General features: G+C 35.5%; 1 protein-coding gene, 1 non-coding gene and 1 pseudogene across 4 annotated transcripts in view; 1 reads left to right on the plus strand and 2 right to left on the minus strand.

Moving 5' to 3' along the window:
- PDE11A (phosphodiesterase 11A) overlaps positions 1 to 26,387 on the minus strand; it is a 326,658-nt gene that overhangs the window by 275,410 nt on the left and 24,861 nt on the right. For all 3 annotated transcript variants that reach the window (XM_019739326.3, XM_019739325.3, XM_074338486.2), the window contains exon 2: positions 7,771 to 7,929. In XM_019739326.3, coding sequence (XP_019594885.2) covers positions 7,771 to 7,929 — 159 coding nt within the window. The remainder of the gene's footprint in view (positions 1 to 7,770; positions 7,930 to 26,387) is intronic.
- LOC141568029 (U6 spliceosomal RNA) lies at positions 13,873 to 13,976 on the minus strand. The gene has a single exon (XR_012491045.1). It is a non-coding gene; the product is annotated as a U6 spliceosomal RNA (small nuclear RNA).
- LOC109451250 (cytosolic 5'-nucleotidase 3A pseudogene) lies at positions 24,046 to 24,931 on the plus strand (annotated as a pseudogene).

The following is a 26,387-nucleotide window of genomic DNA, read 5'->3' on the forward strand; positions in this document are numbered from 1 at the left end:
TGTGTAAATCAGAGATAGAATTTATAAGGCAGGTTTTTTTTTTGTCATTTTGTACTTTTAAAAGTGGCTTGATTAAGTCTATTTCATGTCCTGCCAACTATTAAAAGCCATGGATGTATTTGTCTCTGAAACTCAGAGTGCATGAAACTCCCCTCAGCTCCGAACCTTTTCCTCCCAGATGCTCCAGATATACATACACACACACACACACACACACACACACACACACACACACACACGGTGCCAAAAAATGTATACACATTTTAAGAAAGGAAAAACCTGTATTAAAATTGTAATACTCACTATATACTCATAACAAAAGATGCATACAAGTCGTGTGAATACATTTTTTTAGCACCCCCGGTATATCCCAGATGGCTTAACTTCCCTGGTTCAGGTGATGGCAAATTGATATTGTGATTACAGCTTGATACACAGAAGACAAAGCAACACAAAGGTATTTGAGGTAAACATAAAAAGACAACACTTCCTTATACTTCAAGTCTAGTGCTTAAGGCGGCCTAGAGGGACACACAATTTATGTGAACACCTAGAGTTTGAGGAAAAAAGAAAGAGGTTCAGTTGAAGAGTCCATCAGTTTATCATAATTATTTGAGAATAAAATACTGCTCCCTAGTGCAAGATCCTATTCTACTGTGAGCCCTTTTCATATTACCTCGACTTAATTAAACACACTCATATGAATAAAAGCTATAGAAAAAAAAATCCAAAACTGTTGGATTATCTAAATTTTAAAAATTATATATCTAATCACTACTTGAAATTATGTTATATACTTATATGTTTACTTTACTGATTGTCTGTCTTTACCACAAAAATGTAAACTCTGAGGGGACAGGAATTTTTGTCTATTTCATTAATCAGTTTAACCCCAGTACTTAGAACAGTGCCTCAAACATAGTAGCGTCTACTAGTAAACAGAAACTCAATAAGCAGTGAATGCATGAATGGTTCTTCCACACAGTGGAACACTATTCGGCCATTAAAAATGATGTTTGGATCAATGATCACCCCAAATCCTCCCCGTTCTGCATTGTAACAATTACAGTCCTGTAACTTATTTAGTTCATTTGGTTCATGTTCCTGCTATATCATGTTCCTGTTAAATGCAAACTACCTTACAAGGTTCTGCAAAGTACATGAAAAGAGATAGAAAGAGGGATGATGCTGCATTTAAGCACTTAGAAACATAAAAATGGAAGCTAAGGAAGCAGGAAATTACAAATGCCAGCATATCAGCCATCTAAGGTCATCAGAATTTTTGCAAGGGGCCTGTAAATCTGCAGTCACACCACCTATTATTTGCATTGGAAATACAAAATACACGGTGTAGGTATTGTCCTTCATTTTGTCAATTGTATTATTAATTTTTTTTAACTTCCTGAATATTTGGCCATCATATATTTTCTCAGTGAATGATTAGTCAAAATCCGACTACAATCCTTGGGGACATCTGAAAAAAAGAGTTAAACTGTAAAACTTAAGAACTGCTAGTATCAAGGACAAACGTAATCACTTTTGGAAAAGTGCTTTAATACTTAATGAAGTCTGAGATGACAGGACTTGATGTAAGCCCTGAAAGAGGGTGAAGAAGAGGAGGATTTTGTGCAATGAGATAAGCATATAAATAGAAGCATGGGCATGAGAAGTACATGACAAAATCAGGGACAGAGTGACCAGGTGTTGTTGAGTGTGAACCCTAAGTTGGGCCCTGGCAGGGAAACTTGCCTTCCTACCCCAAAGTTAGACTTTGCTTAAAGAAAAGGCAGAGACTAGAGCTAGAGGTCCACAACAATATTTCTCCAACAGAAAAATTCCCTGAAGTCTAACCTGAGTTCTGACAGGTACTGTGTTGGTAACAGTTTTCTCGTAAAATGTGCTTGTTTCTGATATGGTCAGATATAGTTCAATGAACACGTAGAATGTGAATAAATGGGTCTCTGAATCTCTTGTAGTTTCACAGTGATTATATGGGACCTGGGTAATAGCCATTAAAAGGCAAAAAAGTACAGCGATGAGACAGTTTAAATGTAGATAAAGTGTAGCAATTACCTAGTTGTGAGAGTCAATCCAAATTTTTCCAGGACTGAAATCTTATTGATCCAATATAACTTGCAATCATGAGCCATCTGCCAGGACTTTCAAAACCTTTTTGCTGAACACTGATTATTAATCATAATTTTACTGCAACAGGTGTTAAAATCTAAGTTAATTGGAATATAGGCAGAAAAAAGGGAAAAAAAGGAAATGAAAACACAAGGGCCACTTCTTACAATTAGTTAATTACTGCTCATTAGCTGAATATCCAAGACGATGGAGTATTAATAGAAAACATGAACTTGCCTGGCAGAGTTGTTGTCATACCAGTAGCCATGTATATAACAAGTTGTGTGTTTTTTTTAAATAACTATTTGGAAAGTACTTTTGCAGAGTACCTTTGTGTAGAAACTAACTCTTTATAAGACGACAGAAGAAACCCATTCATCTTTGCTCCCACCATGTTGATTTTATTAACCTAACGAGTTGTTTAGGTATTGGCTATTATGGCAGAACTAGAGGTTGCAGCCATGTCTAAAGGCTTTCAAAAAAAAAAAAAAAAAAGAATTGTATGCCAGTCAAATTCCATGCAAGTCACACATCTGGGAACTATATTCAGTCTTCTGGGACCACCAATTTGCCACCACTATCAGAGTGATGTATTCAACATCCGTCCTCCTCACTAAAGTGAACTTGAATACTTTTTGCAGCCTTGACTTCTCACCAGGATCCTATACATTAGCCTTAGCACAATCAGGAACAATTTAACAAATGTAAGGCCAAGAGCTTATGAAATCCTCCCCATTATCTGGCTATGAGTCTCAGGCCTGTTGCAAACAACGAAACTCCGGCTTCTGTTGGATTCATTAGCATCATCCATGTACCATCCTCAACACCAACTGGCAAGGCAGCATCACCCATAACAAGTTCCTGGAATGTGGCCAGTCCCAAGGCAGCCAAGCTCAGTTGGCTGCATCCCAGCTCTGCAGGGTGTCTGAACATGTTGGCACAAAGGAGAGCAGCAGGGTAGCTGAACACTCTGAATAATGAGCTGGAGAAAGGTGACCACAGGCTAAAAAAAACCCTATAGAGATTAGCTAAAGAACAACTTCAAGCCACAGCTGCTTATATGTGAGGGGTTGGAAAGTAACTGCAATAGACATCTTCTTCATTGCAGCACCATAATAAGAAAGGGCTCCGTGCAGCCCAGATATAGGCAGCCTGGTAAGGGCAGATAAGAGCTAGTGCTCATTTCCATATGCCAGGCATCACCTGGAGTGCCCATACATCTTGATAGATCACAGATGTTTGCTCCCATCCAGATCTCGTTATTTTATTCTACAAAAGAATACCTCCCCTTACTCACCTAGGAGTTACGAAGTGATAAATTCACTGGATGTCACACCACCTAGATCAGCTAGCTTATACATATCACTGAAAAACAGAAACATTTGCTGGAAACCTACGAAGTGAACCAGGAAATTCCAATCATCCCTTCCGTTTGATCTGCCTTTGTGTGCACTTCCAACATGAATTACCGAACTAGTAATTTGTCAGTATATAACTTAAATTATTAATATGTGCATATGGTAAACTATATTTCACACACAACTCTAACCACTGCTGATTAAATTATTGCTAGTTATGCAAGAACTGTAAAGAGCATAATGATTTTAATATTGTTAAAAGGAAAGTTGTTAAGCAGAGGCTGAATGACCATCTGTCAGGTAAGATTCCTGCATTGGGTGAGGACAGGGCTGGTGGGAAATGGACTTGATGATCTTTCCAGGCCCTTCCATCAACTACTACCTGTACTACAGCACAGTCACTGAAACATAGGTACAGAATTTTCAAGAAACACAACACGGGTATGTAAACAACTCAGAAATGAATATATCACACTTAATTTTTAATTTATCTCAGGCAAACAATTTACTGAGTCTCATATTGCAAAATGTGTTTTTGCATACATAACAGCTGATAGTCTCCAGAAGTTGACATTTTAAGATATCAGGACATACAAATCATATGCTAAATGTGCCATAAATTCACCACGACCCACACGAACGATGATATAGCAGTTTTGTGTATCAAGTAAAATAGATGGTGAGATTTCATGAAGATCACTTAATGATAATTAGTGCTACCTTAAGCACCTTATATCTATGATATATTCTACTCCTCACGACAACCCTATTATGGAAGTTCTGTGGTAAAGAAGAATTGAGCAACTCACTCAAGATCAGTCAGCTAATAAAGAACAGGGCAGAGACCAAATCCTGCCCTGAAAGCTATCTGATCTGGAGTCCCTTACCTAACACTAAGCACCAGGCTTCCATTTCCCTTGCTCGTTTCCTTCCTTGGAAGTAACATTGAAACTTCTGTTGCTGGAGTCTATACTGGTGAACGTGGAAGGAGGTTGCCTGAAGCCTGCCTGGTAGACTAAGGAAAACTAACTTGAGTTTCAAAATGTGAAGTGAACGAAGTCAGCAGCGCTCTGCAAAAAGAGGTGCATGCATGCTGCTACCATTGTAAAAGGGTTCAATATTTCTGAAAGCTATTTGATAACTTGGAATGAGAGCTATAAAACTTTTCTTGACCTTTGACTCAGTAATTTCAGTCTTTGGAATATACCCCAAGGAAATAACACAAAAGAAAAAGGTAATTTGTTCAAGATGCTTATTCAGGGGTTATTTGTATTAGTGAAAAACTGGAAACAACTGAAATTTCCAGTAATAGGACAGGGACTAAGCAAACGAGACTATCTAGAAAAAGAAGAAAACTTTATAACCCCTAAAAATGGTAATGTAGACTATATTCACATGTGGACATATATGTAAGGAATAACTACACAAAATGTAGACTACAAATTAGTAGAAGCATAACCTCGTACAACCAAGTAAAACAATGTGTGCATTAACAATAACACACAAAAAAACTGTTAATTTATAAAGAAGTATAGCCCTTATTTCATCGCTGAAACACCAACAATGGAACTGGCATATAGACTGTGCTTAAGAAAAATTTATAGATTTAAATAATATAGAGGTAATTTTTTTAGCAGAGACCTGACTATATCTCTCACATGTATAATGTGCTGTCAGTAAAAGCTAACCTTTTATGAGGACTTCCTATTTGCTAGGAGCTCTTCCAAATCCTTTCCCTGTATTCTCTTATTTAATCCCCCTAGAGCCTTATGACATAAGTATTATTATCATCTCTCTTCTAAGAGGGGGAAATTGGAGGGAAGAGAAGCTAAGTAACATGGTTACACATGCTATAGCAGAGATGGAATTTCAACCCAGGGGGACTCACTATATGGCCTGTATGTAGCCATTATGCCACAATGTCTTCCCATATTTGGAAGAAGTATCGAGACCCTATTCTTGCCCACTAATCTCATTTCTAGATATCATGCTTTGCTTCACTACTTCTGTTTGGTTTACAATATGCAGAATCCTTGCAGGAAGGAACAATAACCAGGTACCAAAGTTGAGATAAAATACGCTCTCCATCCACTGTCACCTGTATGAACACAATCTTCCTGCCCTAACTGGTAAGGCTTCTTCCAAGAAGTGAGACTAGAGTCGGGTTTTTAAATCAGGAGAAAGAATTGTAAAGGTTGGAAAATAAAATGCCACTGTGGGAACATAGGATAATTACAAACAAGGAAAATATAACATTTTGAGCAAGGAAATACTCAAATGAGGTGGAATCTAAGAAATAAGTTGCCTGGGAACAAATAACAAACATAGAAGAACATTTTAAAATTTCTTTGGGAAATGATCATTTAAAAATAAAAATTTACGTTTTACACTTGCTTAATTTCTCATGTTTTGCCAAGTATTTGTTATTTATGATCTTATTTAATTCTCATGCTGTAGAATGGTGGCTAGTAGATTTAACAGGTGAGAAAACAGAGTCAGAGATGAAGTCACTGCTTGTCCTTAGCCGAGCAGAAACTCTACCCCAGCCCTTGTTTTCAGTAAAGCTAAACACGGATGGCTGTTTAAGACAAGACAAAGCCCTGTGCAAGCCAATCCTGTAAATCATTCAGAGCTCATGAAACCCTGGCTCCTAAGTAAATCCACTGAGAGAAGTCCAGAAAACAAATCTAAAATAAATGGAATCAGAGATTAGAATTAAATATATAATGGGATCTATTACGTGAAAGAGGTAGAGTGAAGGCAGAACTATTACCTGTATAAACGAAATGTCTGGGAGATGGCCTGGGCCTGTGGTTGTTATGTTTGGACAGAAACAAAACTCAAACCCTCCTATCTAAAGCCTTACAAGAGGCACACTGTTATATAGGACTCTGTCGTCTGTGGTACAGAGGGCACAAGATAAAATGTTTGCTCTATCTCTACATTCCACAGAAACATTTGCCTAATGTATGAGGTGGCCTACATTTTACACATTTCTAAACTCCTCACCTTCTCACCTGACTCTGTCCTATGAAGGCCTATGCTTTCTTCAGAGGTCAGATCAAATGCCATCTCTTCCAAGAAGCCTCCTCAGATTCTTCAGTTGAGACTAACCCTAGCTTTCCTAGGCACCCCTCATGCCCTGGAACATCTTGTTACCGACCTTACATTCTGCCTTGTGCAGCTCCAGGATGACATAACATGTTTGGGATTTATATTTGTGATCCCTGTGACACCAACTTACGTGCCTCGCACATTGTCATTATGTATTGAATTGGTAAGAAATTGTCTGAGGTCCTATCATGCTCTTAGGGTTTATAAACCTTTTCTGGGATTTCGGCTGTCCAAATTCAACCATAGAAATAACCTCAACAAAGGACTCTCTTCACTTGAAAATCTTGTTTCCTTATAATCATATTTTATGTTGACCTTTTGTACGAGATATTTGCACTAATTTAACTAATTTAATGCATTAAATTAGTAATTAACACTGGCAAATAGCAACCTCACATCCAGAAGGTTAAATTATAAAGTATCTTTTTTAATCAAATAGGATTATGGCAGTCATCAAACTTAAGCAAACTAGCTTGAAATTTGTTTTTACCACAAATCTTATAAATATGCCATCAAATTCTATTTACTGTGAAAGTAAAAGCTTCAAAGCCAGAACTTCAGCTCTTTGAAGAGTCTCTCTGTTAATATGAGCTAGTGAATAAACTACTGGTGAAAGAACGTAAAATTTCAGAGCAAAAAGTACATCACTTCTACCAAGGTCAACTACTCCTCAGGGATAAAAATAATGTTCTTTTTATTAGCAATTTGGAATAACAATTAAATAACATTCATTTTATTGAGATTTTTATATAAGAACTGAGAAAACAATTCTCTGTCGTAGTTATGAAAACACAACAGAAAGTGCTGAGTTTCTGAAACAATATAATCTTCCTATTTCCCTTATTTTCCTTGGGCCCTGTGTGGTGGTGGTGTGGTACTCAATTAAAAAGCTTATTATAAGGAAGATAAAGACCAGGGAATAATAAGAATACTACTGAGGTTTATAATGAAAGGCAAGCTAAGAAAAATATGAAATTATTATTTTCAATTATACCATATTCTAGGAAATATCAAAAACTCCCATCACATTTTGTATAACATGACAAAAAGCTCTTTGATTCATGAATGGGCTAATCCAACAGCTATTCACATAATTCCTGTCTTTTTCAGGGAGAACATCAATCAATGATCAAGAAGAAGAGTGCAAGTCACAAAAGGCATGAAATCTTACTTTTTCATCATCTTCAGTAAATGGCGCACCTTCAGGAATCTTATTTATAGCTTGGGCCACACCGATAATCTCTCCATCGCTGCTTCGGATAGGCATGCACAATAGTGATTTTGTCTTGTATCCAGTTAGCTTGTCAATTTCATCATTGAATCTTCGATCCTAAAAATAAGACAGGGAATTAACTGCATATGCGTTGTCAGGGAGAAGGAGAGAGAAGTGTATTTCTATGTATGATACTTTATTCCTGGGACATTTACCCCATGAATTTGTAATGAAAATAATAGATTTGATATCATGTTGAATTCACCAAAGGGATATAAATGAAAATAAATCAGCACCATAGTTGTTAGCCATGGTAAACGAAGAGAGAAATTTTAAACCTGACCTCAACGACATCAAAATTGGAAAAGGGGCAAGTATTTTTAATGGAACTCCACACTACGCTATTAACATATTAAAATATTTTATTTCATATAGACAACTGGCTATGAAGTATCATAAGAAAATACATAACAAACATATTACTAAGCACTGTGAAAAAATATGCATAAAAGCACTACTTTACTTTTTCTGATCAAATGATCCTGTAAAAAGAAAAAAAAGAACCTATGAGCCCATAGTGATACTTTTAAAATACTCAAAAAAAAAAAAAAAAAAGTGTGGTGAGGAGGGAAGAGATAAAAGGCTTACTTACAGAATATCAGCTAAAAATGTAGAAGGAATAATAAAATTATATAATGTCTATTTTGGAAGTACCAATATAATAATGGATACAAGTAAGGATCATCAATAGATGCTAATACCATTGGGTAAAAGGTTGCTGTTAAACAGGATATTCACATAGTTTCAAAGTGATACTCCAAGGCTTCCTCATTAAATTCAAAGAGAAAAGATATCTTTATCATGAAGAGGTCTGGTGGACACCATCTTAAATAAGCAATCAAACTTAGCATCATCGTTAATGAAACAAAATAAGATCGCGTGCCTCCTACTGTGCTGCAATGAGAAGGATACAACATCACCCAAAAAATTAAGAAAAAGAAAATTAGGAAAAGTGCAGATTATTGCTCATTCTATCAGAAACGTAGCCTGAACTCCTCAAAAGTGTCAATATCATGAGAGACAAAAAAAATTTAAATAAAAATAAAATAAAGTCATGGGAGCTGTGTTGTTTTAAAGACTTAAAAGGCTTGGGATCTAAATATAATGTGTGACCCTTCATTGGAAATTTTTACATAATTTTTTAAGGGGACAAGTAGAGAAAGCTGAACATGGACTGTGTGAGGTTACATCAATGCATCAACATAAACTTTCTTGAGTGTGATAGTGGTATTGCAATTATGTAAGAGAATATTGTTATTTTTAGGACATACATGTTATTTTGAGGTGAAATATCATAATACCTCTAATTTACTTTGAAATGGTAAGAAAGAGAGGAAGGGAAAGGAAGAGAATGAAGGGAAAGGAAAAGTAGGGGAGGGGAGGGAAGGGAAGGGAAAAGAAGCGAAGGGGAGAGTGGGAGTGAGAGACTGAGGAAAGACTGTCTCCTAAAGGTAATGGACAAAAATGTTCCAAGGAAGATGATAAACTGATAAACTGGATCCAGGCTCAATGCTTCAAGCCAGGGGCTGAAGTAAGGAGTCTCCCAATGCTCTAGATATCTCCTTGTTAAAAGAGGCTTAAAAAACAAAAACAAAGCACTATTTTCTACCACCATCTAGAGCCATGCATTTTATGTAAGGGCCTATGATGGCTGGCTGTGGACAAACCTCAAGATCAAACACTGCTGGCCTTCTGACCAGGTCTGTGGTATCCCCAATATCACAAGGTCAGGAGAAAAAATTGAAAACCATTTGAATGTTGGTCAATAGAAAAATAAACAAAGTATGATCTCGTGTTTTGATAGTATGCTTTACAATTTAAATGAATAAACTAAAGCTACTTGTATTAACGTGAACAAGTATAAAACCACAGTAAGTGAAACACATAAGCTGCAATCTGACACCCTCTATAAAATACCACCAATATTTAAAAACAATGCTTAATGTTATATATGGATTCAGATATGTAGCAAAAGAATAAAGCATTCATGGGAATAATGAATTCTAAATTTATGCAAGTGGTTACTCTGAGGAGGCAGGGAGGAAATGGCATTAAGGAGACGTAGACAGGAGGCTTGAGCTCTAAGCACAAAGTTTTCCTTCTTTAAAAAATAGTGTAAAGCAAAAAACTGAGGGTTGCTAGTTGGGAGGGGCAGTGGGGATAAGGGGGAAGGTGAGGGGATTAGAAATCACAGTCGATAACCACAAGATTGCCACGGGGATACGAAAGTCAATTTGGGGAATGTAATCAATGATGTAAAAATTTTGTAGGGTATCCGATGGACACTTGTCTCATTAGGGAGACCACCTCAGGGATGATGTAGATGCCTGATCACTGCGGTACACCTGAAGCTGAAGCTGAACAATAATGAATGTCAACTACAATTTTAAATATATATATTTTTATATATATACATATATATATATATTTACAAGAAGCGGAGTACAGCATTAGGAATAGAGACAGTGGAAATGTAATGGCTGTGTGCGATGTCAGAGGGGTAGTGGATGGGGGGAGGGGTGTTGTCACTGTGTGAGGGATATAAATGATAAATGTCTAACTATTACATTGTTTTGTGCACCTGAAACTAATAAAACATGTTATAATAAAAAAGAAAATAAAAACAAAAAAACTATGTGTTTTATGGGTATATATAATTGTCAAAATAAACCCGGGTGTACCCTTAAAAAAAATGTAAAGCAAATATAGTACAATGTTAAGATTTTATAAACCTTGATGACCTATTCTTGTTTAAATGTTTGAAACATTTTATAATAAAAATTTTAGGACCTTTTTTTAAAAAATTAAGATGTGGAAGATGACACAGGATTGGAATAGGCAAATCCAGTCAGGACATTTCAGTGGTCCAGGTAAGGTGAGAGGATGGTCTGGGTTAGGAGAAAGGCAATGGAGGTAAGAAGTAGATGGACATGTTGGAAGTTGAGTTTACAGTACTTCCTGACAGATGATTGGTTGGGCATGGGGGACTAGAGAAAGAAGAATGAATCTCAGGCTTTAATTTGAGAAACTGTATAAATGGAAGTGCCATTTACTGGAATAGGGAGATTGAGATGCAGGTCAAAGTCTACATATAAAGAAAGTCAAGAAGGTTGATAAATCCATTTATTAAACAAGGTGAGTTGCATCCCAAACTGAATTAACCAATGGTAGGCATTGGCATTTTTTATATGCTCATAGGTCATTGTCATATGAGAATAATTTTCCTAAATAATAAAGAGCTTAGTCACTAGTGAAATCAATAAAATCCATTAATAAGGAAAGCCTTAAATTGTGAAAGAATAAGGAGAGTGGTACAAATTCTGGTAGTCGCATATCAGTGGGTGAACCATATTAGAATGGACTTGAAAATCCACACTGGAGTAGGCCTGGCCTGCCTGGTCTGCCCTTTGTGATAGTCTTCATCTCTGGGGAAGGGACTAATCCACCAGAGTCCAATTCTGAGTAGACCAACCACCAAGACTGTGGGAGAATTATTTGTTAAAATATCCAAAGCCACACGAAAACAATAGAACAAATCAGCATGACCACGGGGCACAAAAACATTCTCCAACTCTCTGCACCTATCTGATAAACTTGTAACTCGAAGAGAAAAAACAATTATGTTGATATATGTGGCAAGTGCTAATCTTCTAATTTAAAAGTTGAGAAGATTTGTTTTATTAAGTCTTAGTGGGGATTTTTTGTTTGTTTGTTTTTTTAACAATGCATCTTAAAACATGCTTTGTCCATGGCTTCATTACAGTACTAATGGGGTAATTCTCATAAATTAACTCAAAACTTGATATAATCCATCTAAGGGAAGGTCAGAAGAGTGATACAATTGCACGCTTTCCTAATATGTAACAATCTCTAGATTAATTTTCCAATTTTAAAAAATAAAGAAAGCTGAGCCCATAATGGAGGTATAAATTAATTGTAGGAGATGAAAATAACTAGGGAAATAATGAGATGAAGGGACACATTAATCTGATGAAATGAAAGTTTAAAAACAGAAGATAGCAAAAAGTAGATTTTGCTAGCCAAGCAATGGACACAAATGACTGGAATAGGGGAAAAACTTAAGGCACTGTGGAACACAGGGCCAGGGGCCACATCTACTCCAAGGTCAGAAAAAAAATCTCCCAAAGAAAGTGAAATGTTTAAGCTTATACCGAAAGGATCGGTGTCCGAAGACGGGACAGCATCCAACACTAGCAACTGGAAGCTGGTAAATTTGAGAAATTAAAAGAAGATGAAGATGGCTCTCAAGGGAAATTAGCGATGTGACAGAAAAGACCAGCTGGACGTTGCTGAAGGGGTGCCTGGTAACCAGGTTTAGAATTGCTAATTTATCGTAGAGGAAGGGGGGGGGTCACCAGAGGGTTTTAAGAAAGTGAGTGGTAGTAATATGACTAATGATTCATTTTAGAAAAAACACTCTGGCTTATGTGTAAAGACTGGGTTGAAAGCAAAAGATCCAGGTGAGAGACAAACTCTCTCCGGACTGGGATAGTGGTTAGTGCTGGTAGGGGTGATGGAAAATGGGCTGAGTTAAAAGATACTTAGGAGGCAGAATCAACAGAACTTGCTGATTAGTTTCGTGAAAGTTTTTTAAAGTTTGAGAAGACATGACTCCATGTATCTGGTGCGGGTACCTGGATGAGTGGTGGAGTGATCACTAATTGAGGAACACGAGGAGGGACAGATTCTGACTGGGGAATGTAAGTTCCATGTGGATAGTTTGAGGTTCAGCTGAGTGTGGGCCAACCACATGGTGGTACTGCCCCCAAAGTAGTATGAGATACATAAAGAAATATTATGTATATATATATATACATATATAATATATATTAGAATACATATATATTATATATACATTATATATGATAATAATAATTACAGATAGATAGATAGATAGATAGATAGATAGATAGATAGATAGATGATAGATAGATATAGATGATTTCAGGAGACTAACTTGAAATGGCAAGTAGAGACGGTTTAGGTAAGGATGAGGGATTCTACTCAATAACTTTCAACCTGAGGTCTTCAGGAGTTTACCACACTCACCAGCAACACTTCACAGAAGGCCAAATAAGGAGAAAACAGAACCAACAAGAAGGTAGAAACACTGAGCCCATTTATTGCTGAAAATGGAAACTTGAATGGGAAACTGTTAATAAATGCCTCTAGGTTTGTAATGAAATATCACACGGAGAATGGTGTCCAATTTTTATTCATCTCCCCTAAGACAAAAGAACAAGAAATGATGTATAACAGGAGAGATTTCTAATAAATTAAAGTAAGGGCTTCTTTAATAAGGTTGTTAAAATCTGGAATGAGTTTCTTATGATTGTGGTAGACTCCTCTTGCTTCGAGCGTTTTTATGTGATAATATTTTCCTATCTCAGATATTTTAAGTATAAGTGCTCTTGAGAAGTACAGGGATCTTCTCAGTACCTTTTGTGCAAACCTATATTTTGCATGAGACACTAGCTATGATGTTTAATATTTAAAAAGACAAAGTCAAAAGAGCAAGAGCAATTTTTACTTTTTAGCAATGGAACTGTGCCTGCTGCATAGAGAACAGTAATTGCATACATTTCTGACCCAGGATCTTGCACTTGTAGCCTCTCCTGCAAGTTCCTGAGTTGAATGTGATGCCACAGAGCACACCCATAAAATGGGTGCCACCCACAAGGTTCATTAAGTTTGTAGAAAGAATCAATTTCTGCAGTCGGAACTTTCAGGTCCTCGAGAAAAGGGCTATGTTTACTGCACTCAATCCCAGCCAACCCCAAAGGGACATATTTTAGAGGCACATAAGAAGCCTCAAAGCAAAAGGGAATCTATCCTTTCTTCTTTTTCACTTTCTCAGAGAAGCCACTCAAGGCTCCCCAAGGCAGGAGCCAGAGCCACAGGTCTTATCCAGGACTCAGATTCATAGCAAGGATGAATTACATAAATTCTCTTTTATCCTCTCTGTATTTTCTTTTTTTTATAAATATGGAACGCTTCATGAATATGTGTGTCATCCTTGCGCCGGGGCCATGCTAATCTCTGAATTGCTCCAATTTCAGTATATATGTTGCCGAAGCTAGCAGTCTCTTTTCTTCATTTAAGGTTTCTCTTCCCAACATTTTATAGTAAAATTTTCCAGTACTCATGGATTAAGCCAAGAATTAGTCTTGAGCACCATTTAACCTATAAGAGTGATTGTTTTAACCACAATCTCAACTCTATCTTGGGTCCTACACAGCTGAGATGATTAAACTCTTCAAGTCTGACCACATGATAGTAATTACGTTTTTAGACCATACAGATGTGGAAACATGCAAATGCAAAAGGCCCCTATTAATTCCACGAAATGTTTAATGAATTTTTGTCTGAGCTATTGTGTCCATAAGCTATAGAGGAACGGTGATACAAGATATGTGTCTATTTATGGTACTTATTTCATCTGCAGACACTGTTAGGTATTCATAGGTATAGAACAGTGGTTGGCAACCATTGCTAACCCTGGAATCACTTGTGGAGCTTTAGATAACTAATGATACCCTAGCCAATTAAATCATAGTTGGCAGAAGGAGGGGCTATGTAGGAGATCTGACTTCCGGCTGTTAGTCTGAGTTAAGAACCACTGAATCAGAGAACAATTAATAAATCCAAAGCCTCTAGGGAAACAGATTGTAAACCACTGCTTTAGAACTTTAATGACAAGTTTGTTTGTTAGCTTCTGTTTTGTTTTGTTTTCCATCCACTTTTGCTGAACACTTAAAGTACTGGGCCTGCATACCTTCCCCAGCTCTCTACTAGCCACCCCCCACGGCCACCCCCCACCCTGCAAAGGAATGTTTGGAGACCAAATTCAGTCCCACATTTCATCTACATCTTCTTTCAAATACCTTGTGGAGTTGCAATGTTGAGAAGGTAATGGAAATATGAAATATAAAATGAATAAACCCCTGAAATTTGAACCAAGAGATTGCCAAACTGTCTGAAGCTTAAAAGAAAATTGCTTTTATTGGAACATCAATTAGTAACACACATTTAGTTCCAATTCATAAAAGCATCTCCTTACATTTATGATTTACCATAAACATCACTTATTTTCCAGAAAATGCTTGGAATGCTAAGCTCTTAAAAATTTTGATTAGTCTTTAATGATTTGAAATGTACCATTCTGCTTTTCTCCATACAAAGGAGGATAACAAACTGTTTGGAATTGATGGAAGGCTTGAGATTACATTGCATAAACACAAAGACATGGCATATGGTAAATAGATAGCTAATGCTTTGGGCCTCTTAATTGAATACTTGCTGAGGAAAAGTGCACAATTATTATTGTTGTTCTTAATACGTATTCACAGAATGTCATTACTCTACATTAACCCAAAATCTTGTCTCTCTGAACTCTTTCAGAAAATACTTGTAGAGTTTTTTATAAATAGTGCAGAATGTTGCAAAATAATATACGTTTTGAAACTTCACTCTTTTATGGAAGTACGGTAGGCAGTGGAGCAGTTTGTTAATACGTACAGGTCAGCTCTATTTGGCAAATGCTTAATGGGCACACATTCATTTAAGTCTTCCAAACTGAATTAGTGGTTAACAGACACCATAAAAGAATTTAATATGAGGTTTCAAAACAGCCGTTGTTATTAACAAGCTGCTTGGGTGATTATTCACCCTTTAGTTGTGTTGCTAAAATAAACTTGGTTTGCTGAACTTATTTGTTTGCTCTTCCTTTCTTGGTTGACACTTTTCTTTGGTCCTGTCTTATTGTTGGCACCATTACTATTATTATTTATCCTTTTTATCATAAATACAAATACATCTCAAGGCAAAAGACACAGGAAAATGGAAGAACCACAGCACAGTTGAAACCAAAGTTGCAGGTGAGGTGGTACAAAAGAAAATGATGAATTCTTAAACTTCTTTAATAGATAACACAGATATCTATTACAGATATACCGGGGACACCAAAAAAATGCATACAAGTGGATACTTTGGTCAACGTTTCTCAAGCAGTAGTTCGCCGTAATCAGAAGTGTCTGGATGCTGATGGTAACTACTTTGAGCACCTATTGTAATTGCAGAAGTCAAATGTTACTTCTGTTCATCTTTCGTTATCTGTGTATATTGAGCATCACAATTTTAATAGTCTTTTTCCCTTTCTTAAAATGTGTGTACATTTTTTTGGCACCCTCTGTATAGTTGAGTGCAGATATATTCTAAGTAGTTAAAATGCAACTTCATGTTCTAAAAGCTTTCCTGTGTGAAGTTAAAATGTCTGAGAAAAGAGCAGTACATGAAGAGAGAGAGCTGTGGGAAGAGTCAGCGAGCCAGAGGCATCTTTCTTCTGTCACAGTGGGGCCATCTAAGAGCTGCAATGGACCAGGAAGGTGAATATGGACAAGAGATGGTCAGCAGGGAGTTGTGGTTCAGATGCCAAACAGTCAGGAACCAGGGAATACAGAGAAAGCCAAGGTCACGACAGTAATGTGTAGAAAGCCAGGTCTGGGTTAGGAGAATGGATGTAACAGTGACACACTGTGACTAGAGACTCTGTCTCATCCCTTTGTTAAAACCTAACAAGAACTTGCCAGAGGGGAGGGGGGTTGGGGAGCTGGGTGACAAAGGTGAAGGGGTTAAGAAATACAAATTGGTAGTTACAAAATAGTCACGGGGATGTGAAGTACAGCATAGAGAATATAGTCAATAATGTTACAATAACTATGAATAGTGCCAAGTGGGTACTAGACTAATCAGGGAGATCACTGCACAAATTATATAAATGTCTAACCACTATGCTGTATACCTAAAACTAATATAAAATAATATCGTATGTTAACTGTAACCGGAAACAACAACAACAACAAAAACTAACAAAGACGACCTCCAACAGAAAGCCTTTTATACTCTTCCCACTGTGGTCAATTATGACAATCTGAAAAGTAGCCCCAAAATGTAATTGATTTGTAAGCAGCTATATCAATCAGGTCCTGACCTTTCCCACATTATGGCAAATATCTAGAAATCATCATTTCTAGTTTCATAGTGTACATATTATATCTTAATTACATATTTTATTTAGGTTTTATTGTTATATGTGGAAGTTACTGTTTCTCTTTGACAAAAGTTTGACAAATGTTAAAAAATAATTTTAAAGTTTTGCTTAAAGTCTTCTAAAAGTTCTAAAGCATTTGAAAGCACATTTTAAAATAAAATGTGTTTTTAAAAATATTTGAAATGATTTTATCTTGGGAGAACATGACAATAAAAATGCAGTGGCTACGTGATATTTAAACAGACCTCAAAACTACAATAATTAAAACAGTAAGATACTATTCTAAAAATAGAAAAATTGATAAAAGAAAATAGAAAGCTATATATATATATATATATATATATATATGTATATATGTATGTGGATAAGTATATTTAGTTAATCATAAGAATAGCATTTCAAATCAGTTAGAAATTATTAAATTAATTACACATTTGGAAAAATAAGATTTTTATCTCACATCATACATCAAAATTAATTTCAAGCAGAATAAGGAGTTAAATATACTAATCTCTTGATGAATTGCAAAAGTAGAATAGAACATTTGCTCAAACCCTGCCAAGGCATATTTTTTATTTTAACATGAAATACTAGGAGAAAAAAAAGTTCGAATATTAACTGTCAATATTATGAGAATGCATATATCCCATATATTATAAAGTGAATCCTAAATTTGCACTCAGAAAAGTCAACAGTCTTATGTTCAAATGTTGGCTTTTTTCACCAAACCTTTAACCAAAGTAATCAATAAATGTAAGATTAATTCCATTTGTTTCATTTGTTCTATTACAGTTAAGGTTTTTATCAGAAGTGCAAATGGTCAAAAGTTTTCAGTAGCAGAATGAATAATGACATTATAAACAACAAAATAAATCATTTACTTACTTGAAAATTATATTAAAACATTTTTATTATTTAAAAAGTTAAAAATCAAAAATAAAATAATTAAAGAATGTAAGAAAGACACAAGTGGAGTCTTTCAACACATAAGAGCAAAGGAAAGAAGCATAAAGGAAAAGATAGATTTGACTAATAAAAATTTTAACTTTTAATTTTAAATTCAAAATTTAATTCAAACAGAATTAAGAGTAAAATAAAATTAGAAACATTTTTAAATACACATGACTAACAAAGTGTTAAATCCTTAACATACATAATTCTTACAAATTAATGAGAAAAAAAATGAGCAATTAATAGGAATAAGAAAAAATTATGATGGGCTATAAAATGTGGAAACTGTCAAATTAGAACAACAGATATAGTTTTTCCTATATATTTGGCAAATATTTAAGAGTTTAAGATGTCAAGATATTTAGCACTATTGAAAGTTTTTGTAAAAAGTCTACTTTTATACATTGCTGGTGAGATACAAATGAGTGTGACACATATGGAGAACAATTTGGCAATAAGTGAAAAAACCTTTAAAACTTTCATATTCATCAATACACTCATTTCATTTCTAGGAATTTATTATAAGGAAAAATGGACAAATACCTAAATATTCAACAGGAAATTGATTATATTATGGTTTATCCCTACTACCACTGAAAAAGTGTTATAGATTACTATTGTCCATGGTATAAGTGATTTTGTCATGACATGAGAAAATTATATGAAGAAAGAAGTTTAGAAAGCATTACTAATTAGCATAGTTACCTTGAGGTGATGGCATTAGTATCCAGGACAGCACTATAGCTTCAAAAGTGTCCTCCAAAAAGACAGAAGTCGTTATACTATTGGATTGCCAATAAAATAGAGGCAAGATTTATAAAATGATAACTGCCAAGATGGAGGTGGGTCAATCTTAATAAATAATATAAATGTGTAAAAAATAGACAGCATAGCATTCCATACTTTTGACAGGACATGGCCGCAGTATAAATGGCCCTCTTATTTTTTGTAAGCATTATCATATTGACTATAAAACTCTTTATCATAAAAATCAAGTCCAATTGAATTGCTACAGAGAATGCCAAAGAAATTTGGCACATCTGAAAATCACAGAGAACAAAAAACAAAAAGATTGCCAAGATACTACAGCTGGGCAAGTTTTGGATATGCGAAATGGATGGATTATTCAACTCTCTGACTCTAACCTCTACATTTCATTGCTAAATATCACAACATCTTAAGTGGCATAGCATATTTAATGCTGGAAAACATCCTGATTTTCCAAAAGGGTGAATACTAGAAATAAAAAACTATTATCCTGAACTGATATTAGTTCCTGAAAAAAATTCTCAACAAACTATTGAACCAGTAGATGTAAGTTTGGAAGAAAATAATAAGACCCAATCTTCCAGCCATATAAGAGTATGTTCAACCACTGAAAGCCCAGGTTAGAAAAGATCAGGCATCATCCATAGGGAAGAGGACTAGGACCTTCTGGATGGATCCCTGGGGCTGGCTGGTTCCATACACATTCCCTTCCCCACCAAAACCTATTGTGTCCCTAAAGCCTTTCTGTCCTGTCCCTAGGTGAGGCACTCCATTTCACTGGTGCTTACCCAAGCTTGACTGCAAATAAGCAGCAGTGCTGAGAGTACTTGCATTCCCTCCAGAAGTTATATGCCACATCATGCTCCATAAAACAAAGGAGGCATGAATCTGCAGCCCTCCAATTTGAGACGATGAGTGATGTATCAAACTGAAGGTATAAACATGTGGTTAGGTCTTTCAGAGGATTATTTCCATCCGCAGAAAGTATTAGTGAATAGTCTGGATAGACACAGGAATGGACTCAGCATCCTGGGTACCTTTTCCTGCATAAAGCACCAAAATGCTTTCTACAAAATGCTTGTAAGTAGGAACCTTCTAGACAGACACACTGGAGAACTGAGTCAGCCTAAATTTTGATAGCCTTGTCTTCTACCTTGGATAGGATTGGTTAGACCCTCCTGGAACTGATCTCCTGCCTGCTGCTTTATTCCAGATATTCCTTGGCCAGCTGACAGAATGGTACAATGGCCTTTTTATAAACCAGATCAAGCCGTTGGCAGAGCTAGCCAGTTACACCATTCATGTTTTTAATGACTGGGTTTTGCTAGGTTAGAAAGATTGGATACTCACTCATAGAAACAACAGAGTCAAGACTCATTCTATAAATCTCAATTCACTTGTGAGCTGTTTCAATAAAATGAGCAATTAGTTTAACCAACTACCATTCTTTCATAGTTTAGGATCTGCACAGGCTGGAACAACAGAAGCAGAAACCACAACACATCGTGGTGTCATGCAGGGTCTCTGGTCCCAATCTCCGCACAAGAACGCAGAATATGGTGAGGCCAAAAAGGAACAACAATGGAGCCACAGACAGGGGAGTCATATCACTATATTCTCCATGGTGGCTGGTCAAGACATAAAAGCAAACATCTGCCAATACCCCAACAGGGGGTCTTCCTGCATCCTCACTCTCTGGCAGCCAGGCGAGACACAGGAAGTAGGATCAACATGATCTGCAATCTGCCATCCGCTTCTCTGCTAACCAGCCAACCAACCAACCAACCCCCTTGCATAGCCATGGCAGTTATATTAGTGGCTAATGGCTAACTGGTTACAGCTGATGGCCACCCAGCCACAGCGGGTGGCCATCTGCTTACAGCTAATGGCCATCTAATATCTGAGCCAGCACCTTTCCACATGAGGCCGAAAGCCTGGAAACTGCTCTCTGGGACTCTGTCCCCACACCTGGGCTGCTCAAGTCTATAAGACACCCACATGCTGCTTTATACTGAGTAATAACAGACTTCTAATATCTATGGAAATGCCAACTTAAAACTTCAGAGTCCTAGTCCCTCTGCCTTACTTAAAAAGAAAGATCTTATAGGCATCATTGGGTACTGTCTCTCCTACCATAACCCACCCATCAACATGCTCATATACAAGTACATCCAATATATCTGTCTGCACACTACACCATAATGGTCAAGTTGACATTGAACACTTATGAAAATTGACTACAAGTTAGATCATCAAGCGAGCCAATTTGAAATCACCACGTCAAATAATTGCTATCATGTGAAACATTATCATTTAACCTCAATGCACTTCAGTTAGAAACAATAAAAAATATAACTAGAGAAACAAAATATTTAAAAATTTAAGATATACTTCTGGACAACCTAGCAATCAAAAAAACCAAGACAAGGGTGGCCGGATGGCTCAGTTGGTTAGAGCGGGAGCTCTTAATAACAAAGTTGCCAGTTCAATTCCCACATGGGCCAGTGAGCTGCACCCTCCACAACTAGATTGAAAACAATGGCTTGAGCTTGGAGTTGAGCCGCCATTGGGCAGCTGGTTGGCTCAGTGGTTGGAGTGCGGTGCTTATAACACCAAGGTCTCTGGTTCGAGCCCCACTTAGGCCAGTGAGCTGTGCCTCCCACAACTAGATTAAAACAACGACTTGACATCCTGGAAAAACACACTGTTCCCCAATATTCCCCAATAAAAAAGAAAAAGACACCCAGAAATTTAGAAAAATACCAGGTTGGTTATATAAATGTTATGTATCAAAACTGCAGGACACAGTTAAAGAGGTTCTTAAAGGTTTAGTTTTAAATGCTTACATTAGAAAAAAAAGAAAAATTCAACTTGATAAAGTTATAATACAATCATAAAGAATTAGAAAAAAAAGAACAGCAAAATAAACTAAGATGAAAGAAAATAAGAGGAGAAGTTAATAAGAAAGAAAATAAACATATAATGAAGAAAATGGTCAAAAAATAATAAAAATATATAAATCTCTAGAGAGAATAATCAAAGGAGAAAAAGAGAGTGACATGAAATTTTTTTTTAAATCAAGATAAAAAGGGGCAAAACTATAGTTACTACAGAGATAAGATGTTATGAACAACTTTGTGCCTCTAACTTTGAAAACGTAGATGAAATAAATAGATACAAAAACCAACATTTTAAAAAAATGGAGAACATAAAAACTCCTATAAGATTTAAAGAAATTGAATCAGTAGTTTAAAATAGTCCCATTAAACACACACACACACACACACACACACACACACACACACACACACACACATCCCAGATGGATTCTAGGAAATTCTATAAAACATTCGCGCATTGGGCAATTTTAATTTCATTTGTGATATAACTTTGCTTTCAAAACCAAACAAGAGTATCACAAGAAAAATATAGGCCAGTCTCACTTATGAATGAATATAGATGCAAAAATTCTAAAAATAAATATTTTTATAAAACAAATCAGACAATGTACATAAAGGATAATTTATTATGAACAAATTGGTATTTCCTAGGAATTATAGTTTGTCTTGTCATGAGAAGATTAATTAAAGTAATTCGCCACATTAACAGTTTAAGGTGAAAAAAATTGTATCTTAATAGAGGCAGAAAAAATTGGATAAAATTCTACATCTATTTGTGATTTTAAAAATAACAGGAACAACCTCCTTAGCAAATTGGGAATAGAAGGCACTTTCTTAACCTAATAAAGGGCATTTCAAAAACATCCCAGAAACCTCATATTTAACAATGAAACTTTGAAAGTATCCTTTCTAAGATCGGGTTCAAAATAAGGTAGCCTGTTTTCATCAGTCTCATTCTGTATTGTACTGGATGTCTGTCTTTGCACAGTAAAGCAAGAAAAAGAAATAAAAGGTAAAGAATTGGAAAGAAAGAAACAAAACCTTCATTATTTGCAGATGATATGATTGCTTACACAGAAAATCTCAAAAAAGGAAAAGCTTAACACATAGGGATTATTTAATAAATGTTTATTGAGGAAAATAAGCAATAAAATAGTTATAGGATTAAGTGAAACAACCTATGTCAACAATTTGACACATAGTAGGAACTTAGTAAATACTAATTTCCTTTTTCTTAAAATTTACTTTTAGGTATCTATGTCATGTGGGAAAAGGATTTTTAAAAGTAAATATTTAAATTAATAAGGGGTGTTAGATTCAAAATCAATACACAAACGTAAATTGCATTTATAGATACCAACACAATTGGCTAAAAATGAAATTTTTTTGAAGACACCATTTAAACTAGTAATAAACAATTTTAAATACCTAGGATAAAACAATGTGTAGCCTCTACAGAGAAAACTAAAAAGCTTTATTGAAAGACATTAAAGAAGATTAAATAAACTGGAAGATCTATCATATTATTGGGTAGGAAGACTGAATATCATAAAGCATATCAAAATTCTATCCAAATAGATCTATAATTCAGTGTAATTCCAATAGAATTCTATCAGAGTGTGTATGTACATGTAAAACTCACAAGCTGATTATAAAATTTACATGAAAGAATAAAGGGCCAACAAAAGCTAAGACATTCCTATAGAAAAACAAGGTGTGGGGTAGGGTTGAGATTCCCCTTTTAGATATCAAGACTTACTATAAGCTATGGAAATCAAAGCAGTGTGATACTGGTGCAGGCATAGACTAACAGACAAAGGAAGAATAGAGAGCCTAGTAAGCAAGCCGTGCTTATATGGAAAATGGATTTATGACAAAAGCAGACATTACAGATCATGAGGAAAGATGAACTACTCAATTAATGACACTAGATCAATTGTTTATTCAAATAGAAAAAAAATGAAGTTGTATCCTTAGCCTACACTCTTCTACAAAAATGAATTGAAATTAGATTAGATACTTGATAGGAAACACCAAATTATAAAATATTATAATATATAGTTATATAGAATATTTTTCTTTATAACCTCTTGTTTATTAAGCAAGCAAATAATGCAAAGTTAAATGAGAAGATCGATAAATTAAACTGTATTAAAATTAAGAACTTGAGCTCAGCAATAAGAATGAAAATCAAGCAACAGAGAAGATATTTGCAATATATGTAACCAGTAAGGGGGTTAGGGTTCAGAAGATATATAAAGAACTCTTACAAATCAACAAGAGAAGGCATGTTCAGTAGGAAAAATGGGCAATTGACATGAACAAGCATTTCATAGAAAAGGAAACACAAATAATAGAAACATATGAAAAGATGATCAAGGGGATATTCGCAGGGCTTATCATGGAGTATGTGCATGCAGGGCTTGCTGCCCACTATACCTGGCCTCTTCTTTTCCTGGTTGGGTGGCAAATGAGGTGGCTATGGAGAGAGTAGGCTCAGTAGGATGTGCCAGAGTTTGTGCCCTGGTGGCTGTGGTGGTGCTGGCCTAAAACGAATTCTCTTAGAAGAGAAAGACACACAGAATATCAAGATCTTTGAGATGAATCTCAGATAGCTAAGAAACGATTTATCAAGAGTCTGTTGTCTTTGTGAAAAATGATGCCAAAATTCCAGAAACATTCAGTTCGCATCAAGAACTCTACAAAGGTAGATTAAATTATCTGTGGTCTTGTCAAAGGAGAAGCTGCCATACTTCAGATAACAGACTTTGATATGTCATTAAGTAGATACCAAGGGAAAAAGTGCCCAACATGTCATAATATCATTGAAAACTGAAAACTGGTTACAAATAAATGTCGAAAAAGATATTCAACTAGAAAAAAATGTTATGCTGTTGAAGTTGATCTTATTCCAGAGAAGAGAAGTACCCTTATATAGTAGAATAGTACACTAAGTTACATAATTTACTTGGTGCACAAGGCTTATCAAAAGCTAAATCTAAAAAAATTATGGAAGAATCTGATGTCATATTCAAGGAAGGATATGAGAATGTATCTAGTTTTATCATCTAAATGTCAAAGTAGTGTTCAACTTCATGGATTTTGATGAAAAGGGGGCTTTCAAAGTACATAAAGAGGAATTAATACACATATTTAACAAAAATAGAATATTTCAATCTGCTAAAATACAACAGCAACATAATTCTGTTGGCAGATCAAGGAGGTGATCTTGAACATATTCAGAAAACGGGGTATCTCAATGATAGAATGAGTAAACTTTGAGAAAGTAACTGGACTCTTATGTTACTGTTTTAGTACAAGTTAGTACTCATTGGAGGCAGTCAATACTATTCTACAGAAGATTTTATAAACTAGTATTTTTCATGAACATCTCTCTCCCACAGGAGAAACTGATACAAGAACTACTCACCTGTTCATATTGTTGAAATATAAATAAATATATTTATAATATATTCTTGCTCTTAAAGTTTTTCCTTTATTTTACTTCTGTATTTTCAGATATCTTGACTCCATCAACTGGAAACTCCTTTGTCTCTACCCTCCCAACATACTCTCCACCATATTTTCTAAAAAGGTTAAAAAAAACCACTTAAAGCCGAAATTAGAAAATAACGCCCTACTTTTCCAAAGTTGATTTTGAAGTTTAGTATTATCATGCATTTTTTGAGGAGTTTTTTAATACTGGGAAAGTTTACATAATTTTGAAAAGAAGTTCCTGAAGTGGTTCAACATTGTGCATGATTTTATGTGTTGTTTTTAAAAATTGGGTAAATTATGCTAATTATGTCACCATCTCCTGGTGAGTGGAGTGATTAACTGACCTCTTTTATGACCAGGAAAACACAAATTAAAATGACAATGAGATACAATTTTCAACACACCAGACTGGCAAAAACTAAAAAGTCTGACAATATCAAATGTTAGCAGGAATGTGGAATAACAGAAACCAACACATATTGCTGGAAGGAGTGTAATTGGTGCAGCGATCCTTTGAAAAACAGTTTGTCATTAATAGTAAATTTGACATATGCATAACCTATGACCTAATAATTCTACTCCTAACATATACTCATATACTCCAAAGAATTGCTGTTGTAAAAATTTACCACAAATGTAGTGCCTTAAAACAACATGAATTTATTCTCTTCAATTCAGGTCAAAAGTCCTAAAATCAAGGTCAGCAGGGCTGTGTTCCCTCTGGAGGCTCTAGGGGAGAATTAATTCCCTTGCTTTTTCTATAATAGCTTCTGTAGGCCCTCTGCATTCCTTGGTTCATGGCCAGCCCTCCATCTTCAAACACACTTCAAAGCAGCACAGCATCTTTCAATCTCTCTCTAACTCTGAACCTCCTACCTCCCCATTATAAGGAGCCTTGTGACTATATTGGGCCCATACAGATAATCCAGAATAATCTCATAGTAAAATCCTTAGCTTAATCTCATCTTCAAAATCCCGTTTGTTACATAGGTAACACATTCATAGGTTCTGTGAATTAGGATGCAGACATCTTTAGAAAGCCCTTATTCAGTATATCACCCAAGTAAACAGGAGACATGCACAAAATGTTTATAACAGCATTATTTATAATAGCAAAAGAAAAAAAAAAACTAGAAATAACTCAAAATGGTAAAACTGTGATATATTTATCCAAAGGGATTATTTTGATATATTTATTAGGGATTATTATGCAGCAATGGATATTGTGACTCTGCATTTTAACATGAATTTATCTGAAAAACACAGTGTTGGGAAGAAAAGGCAAGAAACAAAAGAATGTACATAGAATCACTCAATTTATGACGAGT

The sequence above is a fragment of the Rhinolophus sinicus genome, chromosome 17 (assembly GCF_057876585.1).
Source record: "Rhinolophus sinicus isolate RSI-liver-muscle chromosome 17, RSI-T2T, whole genome shotgun sequence".
Lineage (NCBI taxonomy): Eukaryota > Metazoa > Chordata > Mammalia > Chiroptera > Rhinolophidae > Rhinolophus > Rhinolophus sinicus.